General features: G+C 43.7%; 2 protein-coding genes across 2 annotated transcripts in view; both read right to left on the reverse strand.

The window, feature by feature from the left end:
• Positions 1 to 13,890, reverse strand: part of ITGB5 (integrin subunit beta 5) — a 129,195-nt gene extending 115,305 nt beyond the window's left edge. The window contains exon 1 of the mRNA XM_045032444.1: positions 13,827 to 13,890. The gene's annotated coding sequence lies outside the window, so the exon portion shown is untranslated. The remainder of the gene's footprint in view (positions 1 to 13,826) is intronic.
• Positions 13,891 to 15,433: 1,543 nt separating this feature from the next.
• Positions 15,434 to 19,325, reverse strand: part of MUC13 (mucin 13, cell surface associated) — a 44,769-nt gene continuing 40,877 nt past the window's right edge. Inside the window, exons 18-19 of the mRNA XM_045032822.1 lie at positions 18,150 to 18,387; positions 15,434 to 16,650 (exon numbers count right to left, since the gene is read on the reverse strand). Coding sequence (XP_044888757.1) covers positions 16,600 to 16,650; positions 18,150 to 18,387 — 289 coding nt within the window. The 3' untranslated portion in view covers positions 15,434 to 16,599. The remainder of the gene's footprint in view (positions 16,651 to 18,149; positions 18,388 to 19,325) is intronic.

Here is a 19,325-nt window from a genome sequence, read left to right on the forward strand (position 1 = left end):
AAAAGGAAGTTCTTCTTCACGCAGCGCACAGTCAACTTGTGGAACTCCTTACCTGAGGAGGTTGTGAAGGCTAGGACTATAACAATGTTTAAAAGGGGACTGGATAAATTCATGGTGGCTAAGTCCATAAATGGCTATTAGCCAGGATGGGTAAGAATGGTGTCCCTAGCCTCTGTTCGTCAGAGGATGGAGATGGATGGCAGGAGAGAGATCACTTGATCATTGCCTGTTAGGTTCACTCCCTCAGGGGCACCTGGCATTGGCCACTGTCGGTAGACAGATACTGGGCTAGATGGACCTTTGGTCTGACCCGGTACGGCCTTTCTTATGTTCTTATGTTAAGGACTTTTTCATAGTTTTCATTAAATGTGAGGAATCCACTGCACAAGAGTGAGGACAGCCACTGAGTCCATGAGGTTGGCTCCACAGCCAGGAAATAATCCATTAGGAGATTATATGCAGCTGAACCGAAGCTCCTAGACTAGTCTTTATCTAATCCTTTCTAATTGCCTGCTATGGAGGGCTCTGAACTGCATGCTTATTGCTGACACTCTGGAGGATTCAGGGACAAGCCGAGAGCAGCTGCTAGCATAGGGCAAAGTCAGAGAATGAAGATTACCTCCTTCATTCCTATGTGTGACAGTATTTAATGAGCCACACATCTTTTCCCTAGAAGTCCCTTATACAAAAGAAGAGACCAAGACTGGAAAGATGCAAGCATAATCTGTGGAGACAGTTATTCAATATAAGGTGCAGTGCAAAGTGATGAGGAAATGGCATTTCGGGAAGCAGTGTGGTGCTGGACTTAGAGTGCAGCATCAGGAGATTTGTGTGCCATTCCCAGCTCTGACACATTCACTTTGTGATCATGGACGGACAAGTTGCATAAGGGCCAATCCTGCTCTATTGAAGTCAAGGAAAGTTTTGCCATTAACTTCAATAGTGCATGATCAGGCCCTTAAGCCCTCTGAGCCTCAAGTTCCTTATCTTTAAAATAAGGATACCACCACCTCTCATAGGACTATTCTGAGGCTCAGTTGATAAATAGTAGCAAAGTGCACTGGAATCCTTGAATGTGAAATGGTAAATATTACACTTACTGCATTGTGAGGTCTTGCAGCTCAATCCTGTGAGACGCTGAGCACCTGCTCAGTGGTGCAGAGAACCCTTACCTCCCAATGAAGCAACTGAGGACATTCAGTACCTTGCTGGATAAGGCCCTTGAACTGTCCAAACAAAAAACCTGACTTGTAGTTAAGTGTCACAGTGTGTTTCCTCTGGAAAGGAAACAAGAAGAGCACTTGGACTCTGAGGGTGCTCATGTTTTTTGTTTGCTTCATCTGGCATACTTTAAAGCTACTGTTAAGGCAGGACTTTCACCCAAGAGAGACCTCTCCAATACATCTGAACTTAATATCTGTTTGCATGGGACATGGTTTCAAACTCAGTTCTCTTGATCCCCAATTATCAGTAGAGAGGAACAAATTCAGTGGGATTGATTTGGGTTTTGCAAAGCCTTATCAGGTATATTTTGTTTTGCACAAGTCAAATCAGAGATTTTTTGGATCTGAGTTCCAAATACCTGAATCCCTGGATCTTGCTGGGGCAAGGAGGGTAGTTAATAAGTGCTAGCACATCTGTAGATACCAAGTGAGTCATTTTATAGGTCCTAGTCGAGATTTTTAATATGGTGCCTATCTTTATAAGGATTGACACAAAACTCTGGTCTCAAACATGCTCTAATCTTGTTCAGATCTGAATACTGGGATGTGAGTCCAGCTCTAATTTAAAACAGAAGGTGCATCCCTCAATCCCTCACAGCCCATTGCTTTGCCTCTAGTTGACACTGCAATGAAATCCTAGTCCTGAAATTGTGACATCTCAATCCTTCCCGTGATAACAGGCTGTAAAGTCATAAATGTAGGGTTGTAATTTACTGTGAGAGCCAAAAGGAGGAGAAGCCAGGTGGTGAGAGCATGAACTCTTAATCAAACCCCAGTAGGTGCAATAACAGGAGAAGCAATAGGACTCCGCAGCCAGGGAACTGTAGTGTCCTGGGGACACCCCTTCAGAGTCCTGGAAAGGACTTTGGAGCAAAACTCCTGGCCAGGTTTTACACTGAAGCCTGTGAATTCTGGGATGGGATCCAATAATTTAAATTGCATTAGAGGGATGCCAATATAGTGTAGATATGATTATTGAAGCTTATAGGTGTTTCATATATCATTATTAATTATTTGCATTCATGCAAATAACATCTATGTGCCTAGCCGGGGATCAGAAGCCCATTGTACTAGGTGCTGTACGAACACAAAACAAGACAGTCCCTGCCCCAAGGAGCTTACACTTCAAATTGTAAGACGAGGCGACAACAGATGGATACAGACACGTAGGAAAGTACAAGGACACAGTGAAATGAATATGGTAAACATGATAGGCAGTGGACTCAGCACAGCAGCAGCCTAAACACTGACAATTTTTATAGGAATCAATGCAAAGAGAGAGAGTTTTTAGGAGAGAGATTTGAAAGTGGATAATGAGGTAGCTTTATAGATGTTTATCCAGAACTTCTTTCAAGTGTGTGGAGCAGCATGGCAGAAAGCATGAAGCTGCTTGTTTGAAAATTTAACAAGTGAGTGATGGAGGCTGATATCATAGGCCAATCAGTGGCAAGCAAGGCCAGCTAGATCGTGAGTGAGAAATGCTAGACTGACAGAGTGGGGATTGACCGTGAATACAAGCACAATATGTTTGACGTGATAAGTGGGAGCTAGCAAAGGGATGCAAAAGAGAGGAGTGACATGGTCAAATTGATGGGATAGGGAAATGATCTTTGCAATAGCATTCTGAATGGTTATGAGTTTGGCAACACTGCATTTGTGAAGGCCAGAAAGAAAGGATGTTGCAATAATCCAGATGTGATGTGATGAGACGAGAGTTATAGCTGCATGGATGGATCAGAAAGGCCGTATCTTAGAGATGTGATGCACAAAGAATTGGCGAGAATCAGAGGTAGGACTGTAAACTGGATATAATCTTCAACTCAGACCTTTCTAGGTGCTCACATCCAGGCTGTGTGACAAGCAGGATGATAGTGTTATCCACAGTTACTGGGAAAGGAGGTAGCAGGGAGGGCTTGTCAGGGGGAGAAGAAGATTAGGAGCCATGGATTGTTATAGCCATGTTTAGCTTCAGCTGATGGGTGTTTGGCATGAGGTGATGGCAAAGAGACAGGCTGAGGTTTTAGTTTGGACAGGTCTGGAATAGTGAGGTAGATCTGTAAATCGTCAGCCTAGGAATGGTAGTTAAATGGTTTGCAGATGAGATTACCCAGAGATAAAGTGTAGAGTGAGAAGAAAAGGACAGAGAGTTGGAGGAGGATTCTCTGAAGGACATGCTGAAGGAACAACTAGGGGGGAGAACCAGGAGAGGACACGGTCATGGAAGCCAAGGAAGGACAAGATTTCAAGAAGAGGAACACAGTAGATTGTGCCAGAGGCAGCTGACAGGTCAAGGAGGAGGAGCATGTACTTCAGTATCAAATCAATCTTTTGATTTAAGCAGCTCCTAGTTAAATGGAAGATAGCACAAACCTGGGCTCAGATTGAACAACCTGTATTGATTTATGATTTTCCAAAAAAATCCCCCAAAAGGGAGATGTGATGGTTTCAGGTGAGATTAGCTTGGAGTTTTTCTGGCGTTGATTTGAACCCAAAACTCAAAGTCAGAGAGAATGACGCCCAGTGAAATGAAACAAACAAAAAAGCAAATGTGTATAAATCCTGGTGCCCAAAACCACATTATGGAAAGTTCTGATATTAATACACATTCTCACCAGCTTCTCATCTGATCTGTTGCCAGACTTCCTTAAGCATCAGGAAGTAGACACAGCTGTAGGCAGGATATGGGACTTCACAGATCAGTTTTCTTGACCAGGTTAATAACCAATTCTCTGTTTTCTTCTCTTTCCAACGATCGTCAAAGAAATGCCATTGGGTGAGACACTATTTCTCCCAGACTTCACCACCTCATTTATTCACCAGGGGCTAGATCCTTATCACTATCTCAGATCACAGCTCAAGTAACCAGCAAGGAATCCCCTCCAGGCCATGGAACCATTCTGTGGTGGCCACTAATGCTTCAGAACTGCAGTAGCCTCCATTTCTACTGAATTCCCACCTCTCCTGCCCACTCTTTCCCTTCCCCCAATTTTTTGCTGGGAGCTAGGACACAGGAAGGTCATGCAGACAGCACTCAGGGAGTCAGGCTCCCCCATGTGATGGGTCTGGGCCCTTTGAGATGCCACCTCATGTGCTGGGATGCCACTGAGTCAGCCTATTTTGCCAGCCTGGGTCCCTTTTACCTGACCTTGTTGGGTTAGGCTCACAAGCCTCTTCCAGCCAAGCACACAGGCAGGGCCACACCCAGGCTGACTCAGTGGCATCTTAAACCCAGTTTATGTAATTTCTAATGGGGTGGGGGAGGGAGTTGTGCATATCTCCCTCTACATAGACAGAGGGAGCAAATTTCATAAAACCTTTGGGTTTGTACCTCTTAAAGGGAGTGGACACCAGAGTGTTGGGGAAACCAATAAGGCTGAATCTTTCCACAGTGGATCTCTGTCTCCCTGTGCAGCTGGATGTGGTCCTGCCTGCCATAATAGCACTTGTTCCTATGTGGACAACGTAATGTACAGGCTGCGTGTTGTGATTCTGCCTTTTAGTGGCTGGGCCCACAGAGAGGATATCAGACCTGCTACAGCTACAACATGAGGGAACATTCTTCTAGCCCAAGTGATAGATGGAGATGGAGGACCAGGCACGTGTTTGATTATGCATAGTAATTGTCTCTGCTATTGATTGATTGACAGTTTTCAGAAGTGATGTAGACACTTTACAGGAGCATATGAAAATATCATTCCTGGGAACACAGTCCATGGATTATTTACATCAGAGCCATGCACATCCTTGCTCCCAAATCATCTCAGATAAAACCAGAAGGATTTTTGTTTGGTTGTCAAGTTATTCCAGATTTAATTTTTAGAATCTAAAAAAATTGTGTATTGGCCAGTGTGTTGTATTAAACACTGTTAAAATTGTAGGCTGTCACTTTAAATTTCAGGATATTTTTCTGGTCCTGCTTGCAGGCTAGGGGGTTCTGTGGGCTAGAGGGCTCTGGAGGGACATGTGCAGACTGACTGCTGTTAGGCCCTGATGCAGCCAGCCAGCCTATAGTAAGGGTGGGGGAATTGTGCCTCTCTGTTCAGGAGGAGCCTGTTTTGCGGTTCTTGTATGTTATCATGCTGAATTCTAAGAAAGAAAGTGGAGTTACGTTCCAGCAAGAGTATTTATATTTTTCTCTAACTTCTGTGTGTGTGTGTGTGCCATGAACATAACAGCTGGAAAGCAGACCATGGTGGGCTACATCGTTAATTTCAGCAGTGTGGTTAATTAAAATGTCAAGATACAAGAGTCATCTATTCGTTGCATGAGGACAGAGCATATGTGTCTCAAATGAAGGGTCACACCTGTGACCCTGATAACTGTGCCCTGATCTGTGAAAATAATAAGAATATCATCAAAGGGATAGATCCATGGTTGCATGAGGTTATGACACAGAAGGAGGTTAAAAATTAACTCCAAGCCAATGGGAAATTGTTTACCATCTGTGTTATTGGTTGACCCAGAACTAGAATGAATGCATTAAGGGTTCTTTGGTTTCTAAAGGCTATTCCTGCTATTGAGAAGTGACAGTACCACCTTGTGGCTGAACAAAGACTTTGCCGAGTAGAATAAATGAAAGTCACTGCACAACACTGTAAAAGAGCAACATAAAACAACTATGACAATTTATAACACAGATTTAATAGAGTCTATCAAAAGAGTAAATGGAATGGAAACAGTGAAGAGGTTTCCTTGGTGGAAATCATCGTTGGGTGGTATTTCATTTTGCTTTGGTATGTTAGAGAATCAGGGAAATCCTGGCTACACCGAAGTCAATGGCAAAACTCCCATTGACTTCAATGGAGCGGGGATTTCAAGTGAGTGAAATGCTATGAAAGCATGAAGGCTGAGATTTGCAAAGCTGCCTAAACAAATTCTCGCTAAAGTTAATGGCTGTTAGCCTCCAAATCCCCAAGCAGCTTTTTAAAATCTCATCTGAAACTTTTAAGACATTAGCAGATTATTGTTCTAAGCAAATCGTTACACATTTTCTTTTGCCTTTTTCACCACGAAACATCCAGAATTTTAAATCTGCTTACCTTCTAGATACATACAAGGAAGCTTATGCAACTCTTGAAAGATAAAATCCTTTACATCTGGAAGGAATGAAAATCCTAAAAAGAAAGTCCTTGTCTTGTAAAATCATTTAAACCTACAATGACTAGAGGTGGAACACATGCATTGTTTGATTTATAGTTAGTTAAGTTACACACTCTCTTTTCATATTTATTATATTTAACAAAAGAACATGAAGGGTTAAAAAAAACAACCTAACAACTAATCTGAAAAGTAAGGAATTCCGCAAGGATCTCTGTAAAGGTAGCTCAGAGCTCCGATTTAGTTACCTTGTAAAATTAACCAGTAATATAAAATATTTCTCAAGGGACTGTCAGATATTTTCCAGAGATTCATCCATGCAATTCACTTCCTCTTCCCGGTTACACCTCAGATTTATTTGTAGGGTAACTGCAGGAATGATCTTATTTTTTAATCAGTCTCACTTCAGAGGAAACAAGGTGAGGAGAATGGACATCTAATAAACTGTGCAGTAAAACAATTGCTCTTTGAGACAGGTGGGGATTGGCTCTAAAAACGGGTTTGAGTATCTTCCTCCTCCCACTCTCCAAAAAATGTAACAAGCACTATGTTGGGAAACTATTAATGTCCCATTAGAAAATTTATTACAGCACTCTTTCTTTACTGCAGTGCTTTGTCCATGCTGTCCGTACTAAATAATGGTACCTATCTTTATTGCAGTGTGATCTGTTTAGCATGGAAATAGCAACTTCAAGATACTTTTCACCAGGGCCAGGCAAAACCCCATTTTTAACTATAGTTGTGCTTAATACTGTTAAATTAAAAAACACCAGTTATAACACAGATTGTATAGGGATTTGATGCAATTGGGGAATAAAACTAACTAAACACTTTGCTTGTTCTTTAATCCAAAGGCCCCAGTATTCATGGTGGAAAAACAGAATAACCATGTGCCAGTATCTCTTTACCCTGAGGTGGAAGGTACATTTCTGCAATTGGCTTTTAAAAGGTGTGTGTATGTTTTAAAATGTTTTTAAATAAGTTTTAATGTTTAAATTGTGAGTTAGGGGTCTGTGCAAGACATAGGTGTGGAGTTTCTTAAAGTAGATGGTTGAAAACTGTTGGTTTCGTATGTTTCAAACTAACAGGGTTTTTTACTCTGCAAAATGTGATGTGCTTTTTAAAATGGGTTGTTTTAGTGTTTAAATTGTTGTTGGTGATTCAGGGGGTCTATGCTAAAGATAACTGTGTGGGGTTTTACAGTATTTTGTTTCAAAACAGTTTGGTTTTTACTCTGCAAAATGTGATGTGTTTTTAAAATGGGTTGTTTTAAAATTAATTAGTATTTAAATTGTTGTTGGTGATTTAGGGGGCCTATGAAAGACAGTTATGATGCGGGATTTTAAAAGTATTTTATTACACACTTTGTTTTTGGGTGCATGGTGGAAACACATGCTTGTATTAAAAAATGTCTAGGTTTAACCCTAGTGGAAGAAATAAACGAAAACCTGTGTTTGTTGTACAGCCCTAAATGGATTAGTTTGTTTTAAAGCTATGACTTTTTAAATAGAAAAACACCCAAATGAGTATTTTATTTTTTAAGTTTACAAGACAGTTTCATGTGTTTTATAATAAAAATGTCGTCTGCTCCACAGTACGTTTAAAACACGAGAGATCTTTAGACCAGAGGGTAAACAACCTCAAAAGAAAAAGGAAAGAGACTGCTGGAAAGGATAATTCACCAGCATCAACGGCTGCAGGATGGATGAAGCCCAGTAAATATATTTTGCTCATTGGTTTGGTTATTTTATGAGGTTTTGTATTTTAAGCAAATACATAGATATGGGTGAGAAAGATGGTAAAGTTAAGTTTTGTAAAACGTTTGTTTGATGCTAAATTGGAACATCTGTTTTTCTTAATCAGGCATGGGCAGCTCTCCTGATAATGTTATAGTCAGAGTACAGGGACACCTCCACCAGAACTGCAAAAGAACCAGGAATCTGCTCTGAGACCTTTAACAGCAGCAAGAACAAGGCCAATGCAAAACAGCACAAGAGCGCAGATGAAGCATCAGGACAGTCCAAAGCTCGTATACATCAAACCCAAGGACAAAACAAAAGACTCTGGTAAAAAGCAACCACACAACCACAACTCCAGTTCCTCAGTGGTCAACATGACACCAAACCCTGAGAAAACGGTGAGTGAAAACACACATTCACAAACCCGGAGCATGCGCTTTAGGGGTTGTGAATAAAAAACCAAGGACTGAAAGCTCCTGCAATGCTGGGGTATCTGAAAATTATTACAAACCATTCTCCCAACACAATAAGCCCGGCACAGCTCTTTGGTATTCTAAAAAGATTTGGGAAAAATATGACGCTTTGTTCAGAAAGCTGATGAACGCTGTATCTTCAGGGAAGGAAAGGAGGACTGGAAACTACATCAAAAATGCAAAAGCTCTTGGGGGTGACTTTTTGAAAAATACTTCAGTTTTTCCAGAGGGTGGCTCTGAGCAGGTGTGACTAGTCATGGAAAGGGGTAAAAGGGGCATCCTCAAGGGTACACATCAGCTAAGGCATAAACAGAAGGGGGGACAGCAGTTCCAGGACTACATGTTCCTAGTGAACAATTCCAAGGTTATGATGCATACTTTGTCGTTAGACAGTTACTGAAGGAAAAGATGTGCATAGAACTGATAACTCAGGGTCGTAAATGAATGTGTGTAGAAGGTAAGGCTCTGGGCATTCGTTTTATAGACGCTTTAAACTTCTTGCCTATGAAGCTTAGCAAGCTCCCGCAGGCAATGGGGTTTGAAGATTGCAAAGGGTATTTCCCACATTTTTTTAACACTTTAGAAAACCAAAATTACGTGAGGCCTATGTCCGGGGTGGAGCACTATGGTGTTGACAGCATGATGCCCAGGGAGAAAGCAGAATTTCTTGACTAGTATCAGGAAAGCAGATATGAGATGTTTGATTTATAGAAAGAGCTCGTGTATTATTGTCAGCAGGATGTCAAAATTTGAGACGGGCCTGTAGCCTTTACACAGAAGAGAGATATTGTAGAGAAAGGCCCTGGTAAATTCACAGAGGTAAAATTGTGTATAGATCCTTTCCGGTACATAACGCTGGCATCTGTCTGCATGGCTATGTATAAGTTTATGTTTTTGCAGCCTAACACGGTAGCTCTTCTTCCTCCAGACAACTATCATGGGCAGAAAAAGAGATATTCGACCCCCCTCTACTCAATAGCTGTTGTATACCACTCACAAATAAAATATACAGATACAGCATGCTTTACAGGGTGGGGAATTACAGGTAGGCCCCTACTTTCTAGACAGTTACGCCGTCGTTGATAGGGTACATACAGCCTTTGAGTTTAACGAGTGTTTTTTCCATGGCTGTGTCACCTGTGATGGGACAACTTTGGGGTTTCTTTATAGCAAGATGCATCTCAAGACTGACTATCTGAAAAGACTTGGTTATATAATGAGGACCCTCTGGGAGCACGAGTGGGAGGTGATGATAGAAACAGACAGGGAGCTTACAGATTTCTTAAACAAAGCCCAGCTGCCTCAGCCTCTCATGCTTCCGAGGCTTCCGAGGGTGGTGCTGAGCTTTGATTGGAAGAGGGTGGTAGATGGAATTCTTTGGTGTTAACAGTGGGTCAGTGCTGTGCTCTGATTGGAAGAAGGCAGTAGGGGAAACTCTTAGAGGGGTAACATGACCCTCTTCTGGGTGGGTCACCCTGCCCTGGAACTCCCCCCGATCGGTCAAATCTGTTGTTGGGGAGGTCTTCTGTGGCTGAAACCTATCCTGATTGGTAGAGGGTGGTGGGAGGAGTTCTTAGAGGGGTCACACAACACACTTCTGGATGGATCACCCCGCCCCAGAACACCCCCTGATTGGTCAAATCTCCTCTCACTCTGCGGAGGGTTAAACCCATCCTGATTGGTAGAGGGTGATGGGAAAAGTTCTTAGAGGGGTCACGTGACACCCTTTGCTTCTGATCATGTGTCCGTCTTGATCCCAGAAGTAATACCCTGGGGGCAGGTCTCAGGGTCACAGGAGGGTGGGGCCTGAGGGGTCAGGGGTCAGGCCTATGGTTGATTGATGGTAGGCCCCTTATACTACTTATATTGATACCTGTATTTACATTTGGTTACCGTAGTAAAGTTTGCAAAGGACTTTGAGATGTAAGAAGCTATATAAATGCAATATAAGGTCATTATAACTGAAGTTTAAATTCCATTCACTCTATTTTAAGTAGTATTACATTTTTTAAATATCAAAATGTAAAGGAAGTATGGGAGAGGAGAAAATTACTGTGTATGTCATAGAGATGAGCCCAGCTCAAATTCTAAGACACCAGGTCTGGATCTCAACTTTCTAATGTCTCCAGTCTGAATACAAGCTCCCTAATCCAAAATGCAAGCTCCCTAATCCAAATATTGCACCCCTATATTATGGAGTGTTTGGGTGCAGGTTATAGTTTGTTCTGATGCCTTTGTTTGGGATTGTGGACTTGCTCAGGTCCATTACTATAACATAGACGAGTATTTTTAAATAAATTAAGAGCTGCATATTTTTAACTTACCTGACTACAATGGCTCCATGTAAATGTACATGTGCATAATGGGGCAAATTCCAAGGTGAGGCATAAGATCAATTAGACCCCCTTATTATATCTACTCTACCAAATGTGGAAGGAAATCTATGTTAGTGTAACTTACATGTTGAGGAGTCAGAAGAAGGTGCAAGTTAAAGGAGTCTCCATCCTTCTAGCTCCTCAGAAGGTGACTTACACCAGACCCCCTTACACATTAGTAGAGTGGATGAATGAAGCTGGTCAGGGGCAGCTCTAGCCATTTCACCGCCTCAAGCATGGCAGCACGCCGCGGGGGGCACTCCGCTGGTCACCGGTCCCGCGGCTCTGGTGGACTTCCCACAGATGTGCCTGTGGAGGGTCCGCTGGTCCCGCGGCTTGGGTGGACCTCCCGCAGGCACACCTGCGGATGCTTCACCAAAGACGCGGGACCAGCGGACCCTCCACAGGCAAGTCTGCGGGAGGTCCACCGGAGCTGCCTGCCGCCCTCCCGGTGACCGGCAGAGCGCTCCCCCACCCCCCCTGCAGCATGCCGCCCCAAGCACGTGCTTGGTGTGCTGGGGCCTGGAGCCACCCCTGAAGCTGGTGTCCCTGAAGGCATAGTCTTGCTGCAGTGGAATTCCACAGGTATCACTAGTGGGGGTCTATACTTTTGCCTGCAGAATCTCAGTTACTGGCCAAAATAGAAGAGGACTGCATCCAGCTTCATTCTCAGATCCCAGGCTGATTTGGCAGGCTGGGCAGCTAGAATAACCTTTTGAACTAAAAGCCAATAATCACAAAACCCCTCGATGCGGTTTTCCCGGACACACACTTTAAAATAGCCAAACAGAAAACAAATCCCTCCCAATTTGCCTTTTATAACTACACACACAGGTGCAGCCTAGATCAGATATTTATGGCTGAGTCCGAAATCCTGAAGAATAGAGGTTTTAAAAGAAACTCTGACAGACCCTTCTAGCACAAGTAGTGGATGCTGTTGCTGCTGCTATGAAAGTTAACTTTGAACTGCAGTTAAAATTCCTCGTGTTCAAATGACAGGAACATCTGACAGCTCTTACAGTCTGTCTTGTCATTGACCCTCAAATATCTGTTGTATTATGCTCAGTAAGTTTTCATTAAAGAGTACCTCATGATTCAGCCTTCAAATATATAGTTCAAATTCCTATGATTTGCTTTGCAAGAGAAAGAGGATTTTCATAATTATTTACATTAATGTTTTAACAGCCAACATCTATATTTAAAGAATTCATTGACATTAGGAGGTAAAACTGGAGAACTCACTTAGGTTAGAAACCTCAATGGACAATCTTTTGCTTTACTTCCCAGAAGACATTTTTTTTTAAATCACACACTCTGAAAAGACTTTAAACTAAATTAAAATAATACATCTGTTCACTGAGACTTTGGCAGAGAGAATGAAGGCATCCATAGATATTGACTGCATAGATCAATAAGTTGATTTATAGGGCTTCAAGATGCAGACTGATGTATCTGAAGATATAATCCCCATGAGTCCTAAAGTTATTAACCAGAATAGTTTGGAGTATTATTTATCTCCTAAGTACTATTTCTGCTATTTATTTATTCTGTTATTTGTAGGTATAGCCCAGCACTTCCATACAGCTATAATACTAACTAGAATATGGAATACCCATGGACAGGTCTAAAAACCTATTGTGATGTTTGAACTTCAAAAAGTTCATCAGTTCAGTATAGGACCGTTGTATCCTAAGCTTCTCTAAACCTCTTTGGTCTAGACATCAGGCTCAAAAACTTGCAAGATCAGTCTGCCTTGGCAAGGTTTCCAGCACATCTTGGATTTAACTGGGTCAGAACAGTATGGTCAAGATATTCTGGACCAGTGGTTCTCAAACTACGGCCGCCACTTGTTCAGGGAAAGCCCCTGGCAGGCCAGGCCAGTTTGTTTACCTGCCGCATTCACAGGTTCGGCAGATTGCGGCTCCCACTGGCCACGGTTCATCGCTCCAGGCCAATGGGGGCTGCAGGAAGGGCGGCCAGCACATCCCTCGACCCACGCCGCTTTCTCCGGCCCCCATTGGCCTGGAGCAGCAAACCGCTGAACAAGCGGCGGCCCTAGTTTGAGAACTACTGTTCTGGACCATCTACATATGGTCCTATTGAAGAACAAGAGATGAAGCATCAACAAAAAATGAAGAGTGTTCAGATTCTGGTTAAGGTACTTTTTATTTTTTTAATTGGAACCTGTCCACAGGTCTTTACCAAACCACCACTCACTGATGCTTGTGATCATGGTTTAAAAATGACCTGCATTGTGAGCAGAACAGTGTTGAAGGTTCAGTCCCTGGCTGGTGTTGGAGCCCATCCAGCTGTGTCACTCCCTGCCTGCAGCTACTTGGGCCATTCTGCGTATGCCTACACAGCAAAGAAAAGCCCACAGCTGGTCCATGCCCGCTGACTTGGGCTCAGGCTGTGGGGCTGTTTCATGGATGTGTAGGCTTCTGGGCTCAGGCTAGAGCTTGAGCTTTGGGACCCTCCTACCTCACAGGGTGCTAGAGCCTGGGCTCCAGCCGGACACAGCAGTGAAACAGCCTCAGATCTCTACCAAACCACCCCTCCGCCTGAGGCCCACAAGCCCAAGTCAGCTGGCACAGGCCAGCCGCAGGTATCTGGTTGCTGTGTAGATAGGCCCTCTGTGGTCTGGTCCTTCTTATGACTCATCCAGAGAGCCGAGAGCCTCACCCCTCCTAGGGAAACAAGAAGTCCAAACAAAACCCTAAAGCCTTAGTGACCCTGAACCAGGTCTTCAGCCCCACTGTAGGCTCAGTAGTCCTTGCCCCTTTCCTCTTGAGGCTGACACTGCCTCTCCTGGGGGGGGAGGGGTTGCAAGGGAACCCAGGCCCACTCTCTCCTCTGGGTGATAAGCAGTGAGGGTCTGTTTCTTATGATCCTTTGCTAGCTCCCTTGGCTGTTTCCTACCTTTGCCTGTTTTCAGGTGTCTCTCCTGGAGCTGTGCTCGCCACTCCTCTCTCCTTGGAGCTTCTTCTCTCTGTCCAGCTTCTCCCAGTTTGCTGCTGAGTTTTCTTCTCAGGATGGCTCCCCTCTGGCAACCACCTGGAACCCCTGTTAGCCTCTCCTTTCAGGACCAGTCCCAGGGTAAAAGCTCACTGCTGTAGCTCTCATTCAGTGTTCTGCTCTTGGCCCCACAGTCCTTCCTTGATAGAAACCACCCAGTCTGGCTTTCTCCAGCTGGATCTAATCCTTAATTTCCTGTCTTCCCATCCAGGTGTCACAAAATGGACTAACTGGGATCTCGGCTGCCTTTAACCCTGTCATTGGTAGTGTGGGGTCAACCCCAGATGGCCAGTTGTCTGGTGTGACTTTATCAGAGGACATGAAGTAAGATTAAAGAATAATTATTCAAGTATTGAGGCTTATCAGAGAGGCCCTGCGAAAAATACAAGAACCACTTGGCACATCTTCTATCCCTCACAACTGCCTGGCAACCTTCCAGTCACATATTGGTTGCTTTAGAACATTTAAAGTATTGAGGAAGTGCATGGCTGCATACAAGTGTCATAGGTATCAGCAGGAGCAAACCTGTGACCTGTAGTCCCCAAACCAAAAGCCTCTACACTCTGAGCTAATGGAGAACTTCCTTACCTGGGAGAAAGTAGCAGACTGTTATGGGCATAGGGGCCAGCCAGAAAATGGTCATCTACCCAGGGCTGGTATATCACAGAAACATTAAGAATCTAGGCTGGAATTTTCAGAGGCCTATGGGATTTAGGCACCCAACGCCCATTGAAAGTCAATGGCATTGGGTACAACCCCCCTAAGAAGCATCACTACATGAAGATTTAACCAATATTTCTAATTTGATCATCTGAATATGAGGTGGGCACAAACCAAACTCCTGGATCCAATCCCTCTCTGCCTTTTGGGGTGTTCAGAAGCTGTATTCACATGCCTACAGCTAATTATACTGTGTTCATCAGTGTAGTATCTGAGCATCTTCAGTTGCGCATTAAGTAACGTGACTCACATCTGTTCTGTGTTTGTTCTCTTCTCCTCTCCTCTGGGGGAGAAGTATGTGCAGTGGAGTGTTTTGTTTTGATTTTTTTTAAATAAAACACACTGCTATGTATTTATATTAAAGAGAGCAGATAAAAGAAATGTGCCTTTCACTTAAAGAGGAAGGGGTGGGGTTTGTGGTGGTCCTTAGTGCTTGTGGGAGCTCATTCAGCCTTGCACCGGCGCCTGAGAAAACTGTCTCCTGCACAGATGAGCTTTACCCTTACAGTAAAGAGTTCCATCATGGCAGAGTTCCATCATGGTCTTCATTCTGTGGCTTTAGTCAATCTTTTAGGTACCCTGACCTCACACCATTGAGTGCCTGGAAGAGAAGGACCGAAACCTTGAACTTGATTTGACATTCTATGGGAGCCAGTGTAGGGTGCAGAGGACAGTTCTGATGTGTGCAGGGGAACCCTACATCTCTCTGAACAGCATTATATGAAAGTTTATTGAGCAGGTGCTGTGTTTAATAGAACACAAGTTAGTTCGTATGTCCCGAGAACACAAATCACAAACCATAACATTGTAATTAAATTAAATTATACTTTATAAGCACCTAGCCTATTTAAATATATATACAGAGTTTGAAATGCTAGCGCTAATCACTAGAGTCATTAATTATATGATAAATTACACAGTAAAATATGAATTAGGTATCATTTTTAAAAAGATTTACTGAATGTAAAAAGACAGTGAAATTGTATGATAAACTAAAAATAATAAGAGGAAAAAAGCCAAGTAACAATTCTTTTCAGGAAGCTTAGCAGAAATATGCTTTATGCCAGCCTGAGGTCCAGAGAAGCTGAAAGTGATCACAAACTGCACGTGGTGGGAAGCTATAGCTTTGGTAAAAGGCACCGTTGGGAGGTATCGGCCCTGACATTGTATGAGGATGGAAGTGTAAGTGGGTTCAAACCAAGGCCCTTGCTCTGGACACCAGACTCTGGCCTCGATCTGGGTCTCCTGGAACTGAAGGGGCGGTGGCAAGCAAGAATTGGAATCTGAAACCAGATCTTTTATTATTTGTTTTATAGTAACACTTGGGGGCTTCAGTTGAGAATGGAGCTCATCTGTTTGAATGTTCCCAAGACAGCGCTACCTATTTGGAACACAAAGCAGTATGAAATCTGGGAGACTCTTCTTTGTAGCCTGGACTTACACTACTTTTTGTGTGTAGCAGTTTTCCATGATGTTAACACATCTTTGCCCATGGTAGCAATGGCAAGTGTGCTGGTGCAGTCCAGCTCTGATGGCTGTGATCACCATGTCATCTGGACCTTCTCTGAACAGGGTTAGACAACACGGTGGTTAAAACGTGGTTCCCTGTACACGCTAGCTCTCCTACCACTGCTAGAGCTGCATGGGTGGGAGGCTTCCTGAAAAAATCTTGTGTAGACACAATCTGTAATGGACAAGCCCAGAAGGTCCTTAAATACATCTCGTCCCCAATTTTAATTTTCACTTATTTAAGCAGATTAGTTATACAGAGGTCTCCTTCAGATTGTTGTCTTCATTTAAAAAGTCGTCTGCAGAATTTGTAGTCATTTTAAGCATTCTAATTGCCACCCAACCAAAATCCTCTGCTAGGTGATAAAGCTGCAGAACCCATCTACTGTGGTCTGTTGTCATGGCTCTCATATCTCTTCAAGCTGCCGGTCTCTTGTTCTGCTTAAATTCAGTATCTGCGCTGCAGCCTGAAGCCATCCCCCTTCGGTGATATTTCATACTAGAAAAAGCAATATGAACATGTTGATGGCACAGAAAATACAGTTCAGTATTCATGGGATCTACTGAAGTAGCCCTTCCTCAGCCTAACTTGAGCTTTGATGGAAAACAGAGTTTTGGGCAATTATTTGTCAAGATACGTTTTCAAGATAAGTGAAAAGTTAATATTCTTGATAAGCTAGGAAAGTCTGACAAAATCACTATTTGGCTAAATCAGATCAAGTGATTAATTACTTCAGGTAACAGATACTTTTTATCAGCAGCTTTTGTATATTATACAACATAAAACTTACCATGTTCCTCAGATTCAGGGAGAAGGCCTCAATTCAGCACAAGCAAGTGCTTAAAATTAAAGCCCTTGTGCATGTTCTTTACTAAATAGGGGCAGTTTGCTGCATCAGGGCCTTACTGAGGTGGATCTAAAATACTTTTAAAAAAGGCTTTGAATATTCAAGGTCTGATTCTGCACTCTGTATCTGGACAAAACTCCCAGTCACTTCACGTGGGTGTTTTCCCTAAGCCAGGACTGCAAAATTGGGATGCCAAACATTTAAAAAAGATTTTTTCCCCCCTAAAAGGGGTGTGTGTGTGTGTGTGTGTGTGTGTGTGTGTGTGTGTGTGTGTGTGTGTGTGTGTGTGTGTGTTTTCTCAAGGATTGCAAGGCTCCAAATGAAATTGAATCTGATGGAAAAAATCTAAAACCTGGGAAAATTAACGTTCAATACAAGTTATTGGGTGGGTGGGGAGTGGGGGCAGGAAGGGAGGAAAATGACACACAAAGCCTAGAGACTCTGAAATTACACATTTGCCTGTACTATCAATGTGTTATTTATGGGGCGCATGGAGGATACAGCACATGACTTTTATTGATTGCTAGGTTCTTCATGTGTTTAAAACTGCCACGCCATGGTGCACCGCAGTTCTATTGCTGAGTATAACGAGCCAAAATGCTTCTGAATAAAATCCAGGCAGTGCATCCCAGCGTGTCAGAGAACACCTCCTAGCATTACACATCTGTGCTTGTTGGGCTCCCCTGTGCAGTGTTAAAGCAATGGGTGAGGTTCTCTGCTATGCCTCTTACGGCCCTTTAAGCCCCCTTCGAGCCCTCCAAACCCTGGGCTGCTCTGGGGGGCTGGAGTCCCCAGTATAAAGTAGACAGTTCTGAGAGCTTGTCTAAGTTTCAGCAGCCTCCCTGGGCAGCATCACTGCATGCTGTGCCCTCCCCTCCCCCCCGACACCCTTTCCCACCCCTGCAGCTCTATCCACAGCACCAAGGCACCAGGGCTTTTAAGGGGATCCTCAGAAGGCAACCTACAGCTGTCTTCTCCAGCTCCTGTGATAGGGGTATGTTCCCAGGGCTCGATCAAGGGCTTTCAGATCCACCACTCCATCCCTTTTACCCACTATAAAGGGACTGGAGTAGAGGTGAGGATCTCACACTTTCCCTACATTACTAGGGTTAAAATATACCATTCTCTTAGTCATGTCTGAATCACCTACCTCATCATCATCATAATCCCTCTCAGGAAGTCTCCTTGTTGCTGGTCCCATCTCATAAGGGTTGTTCATCTCAAACCCTCGGTTCACTTGAGCAGCATTGCTAGTCTGGATTGTGGGAAAGATTTTGTCATTTGCAGCAGGCTTGATGGCAGAAACATGTCCAGGTGTTTCTCTTTCATTTGAATAGTCCTCTCTCAGCAAATGCCTCTTCTCTGGATTTCTTTGCCTTTTATTTGCTCTTTAATGAAGAAGAAAAACATCTTTTCCAAGGCGTAACTGTTTAGATGTATCTTGATTCATCTAACCCCCCCTTCCTTATTTTTCACACTCTCTCATCCCCCTTTTTGAAATATGCAGTGAGAGTAATTATTGGTGCATGGGTTGTGCGCTATGACATCACTTGTTACAAAAGCCAGGCAGCGCAGTTTATAACGCAAGCCCCAAAACTTCCTATTACAAATATGGTTTAAGGTGCCAGGAGGGGCAGAGATCAGAGAAACTCCTTTCTATATTTTCACGAGAAGAGGGAATTCTCCCTGACACAACACTAGTTGCACTTGTAACTGTATATGCAAACAAGAAACTGGTATGTTAATTTATACCCATTACAAAAGTTACTTTCATACATGCAGTCAAAGTCCTCCACTCTGCAAATGCCACATTGTATTCCTCCAGGAGTGGGCAAGGGTAGAGTGACTACGCCTGAGTGGCCTCCATACCTCCTGCTTGGCAGGATCATAGGCACCAGGGCAATTCAGAATAGGCCAGTGCACAGGGGAGCATTGGAACTGGGCTGAGAAAGGGGCCATTGGGTCTAAGCTTATGCAGATCTAGTGGCTGGGAACCCCACATAAAAGACACAGAGACAGCTGTTGCCATTCCAGCCCGTAGCCTGGAGTAGTGGCTGATGGCATTGACACCTCTCAGGTACAGAAAACTGCAACATGCCTATTAGTTACATGCCAGAGACCCAACTACCCCACTGTCATGCCAGGGCGCAGTGCAGCAGGTACCACCTCCCTCTGCCCCCATGCCAGGGTGAGGGACCTGCAGCCCCCAAGCCAGGCCCCGCCCAGCCCCTCTTCTTTCTACAGCCTCAAGCAGCTAGGCTATGCCCCCACCTTCTGCTGCTCTGAGCCCATGACCCTGCCCCTAATGCTGGACACCCCGGGTTGG

This window comes from Mauremys mutica, chromosome 10 (genome assembly GCF_020497125.1).
Source record: "Mauremys mutica isolate MM-2020 ecotype Southern chromosome 10, ASM2049712v1, whole genome shotgun sequence".
Classification (NCBI taxonomy): domain Eukaryota; kingdom Metazoa; phylum Chordata; order Testudines; family Geoemydidae; genus Mauremys; species Mauremys mutica.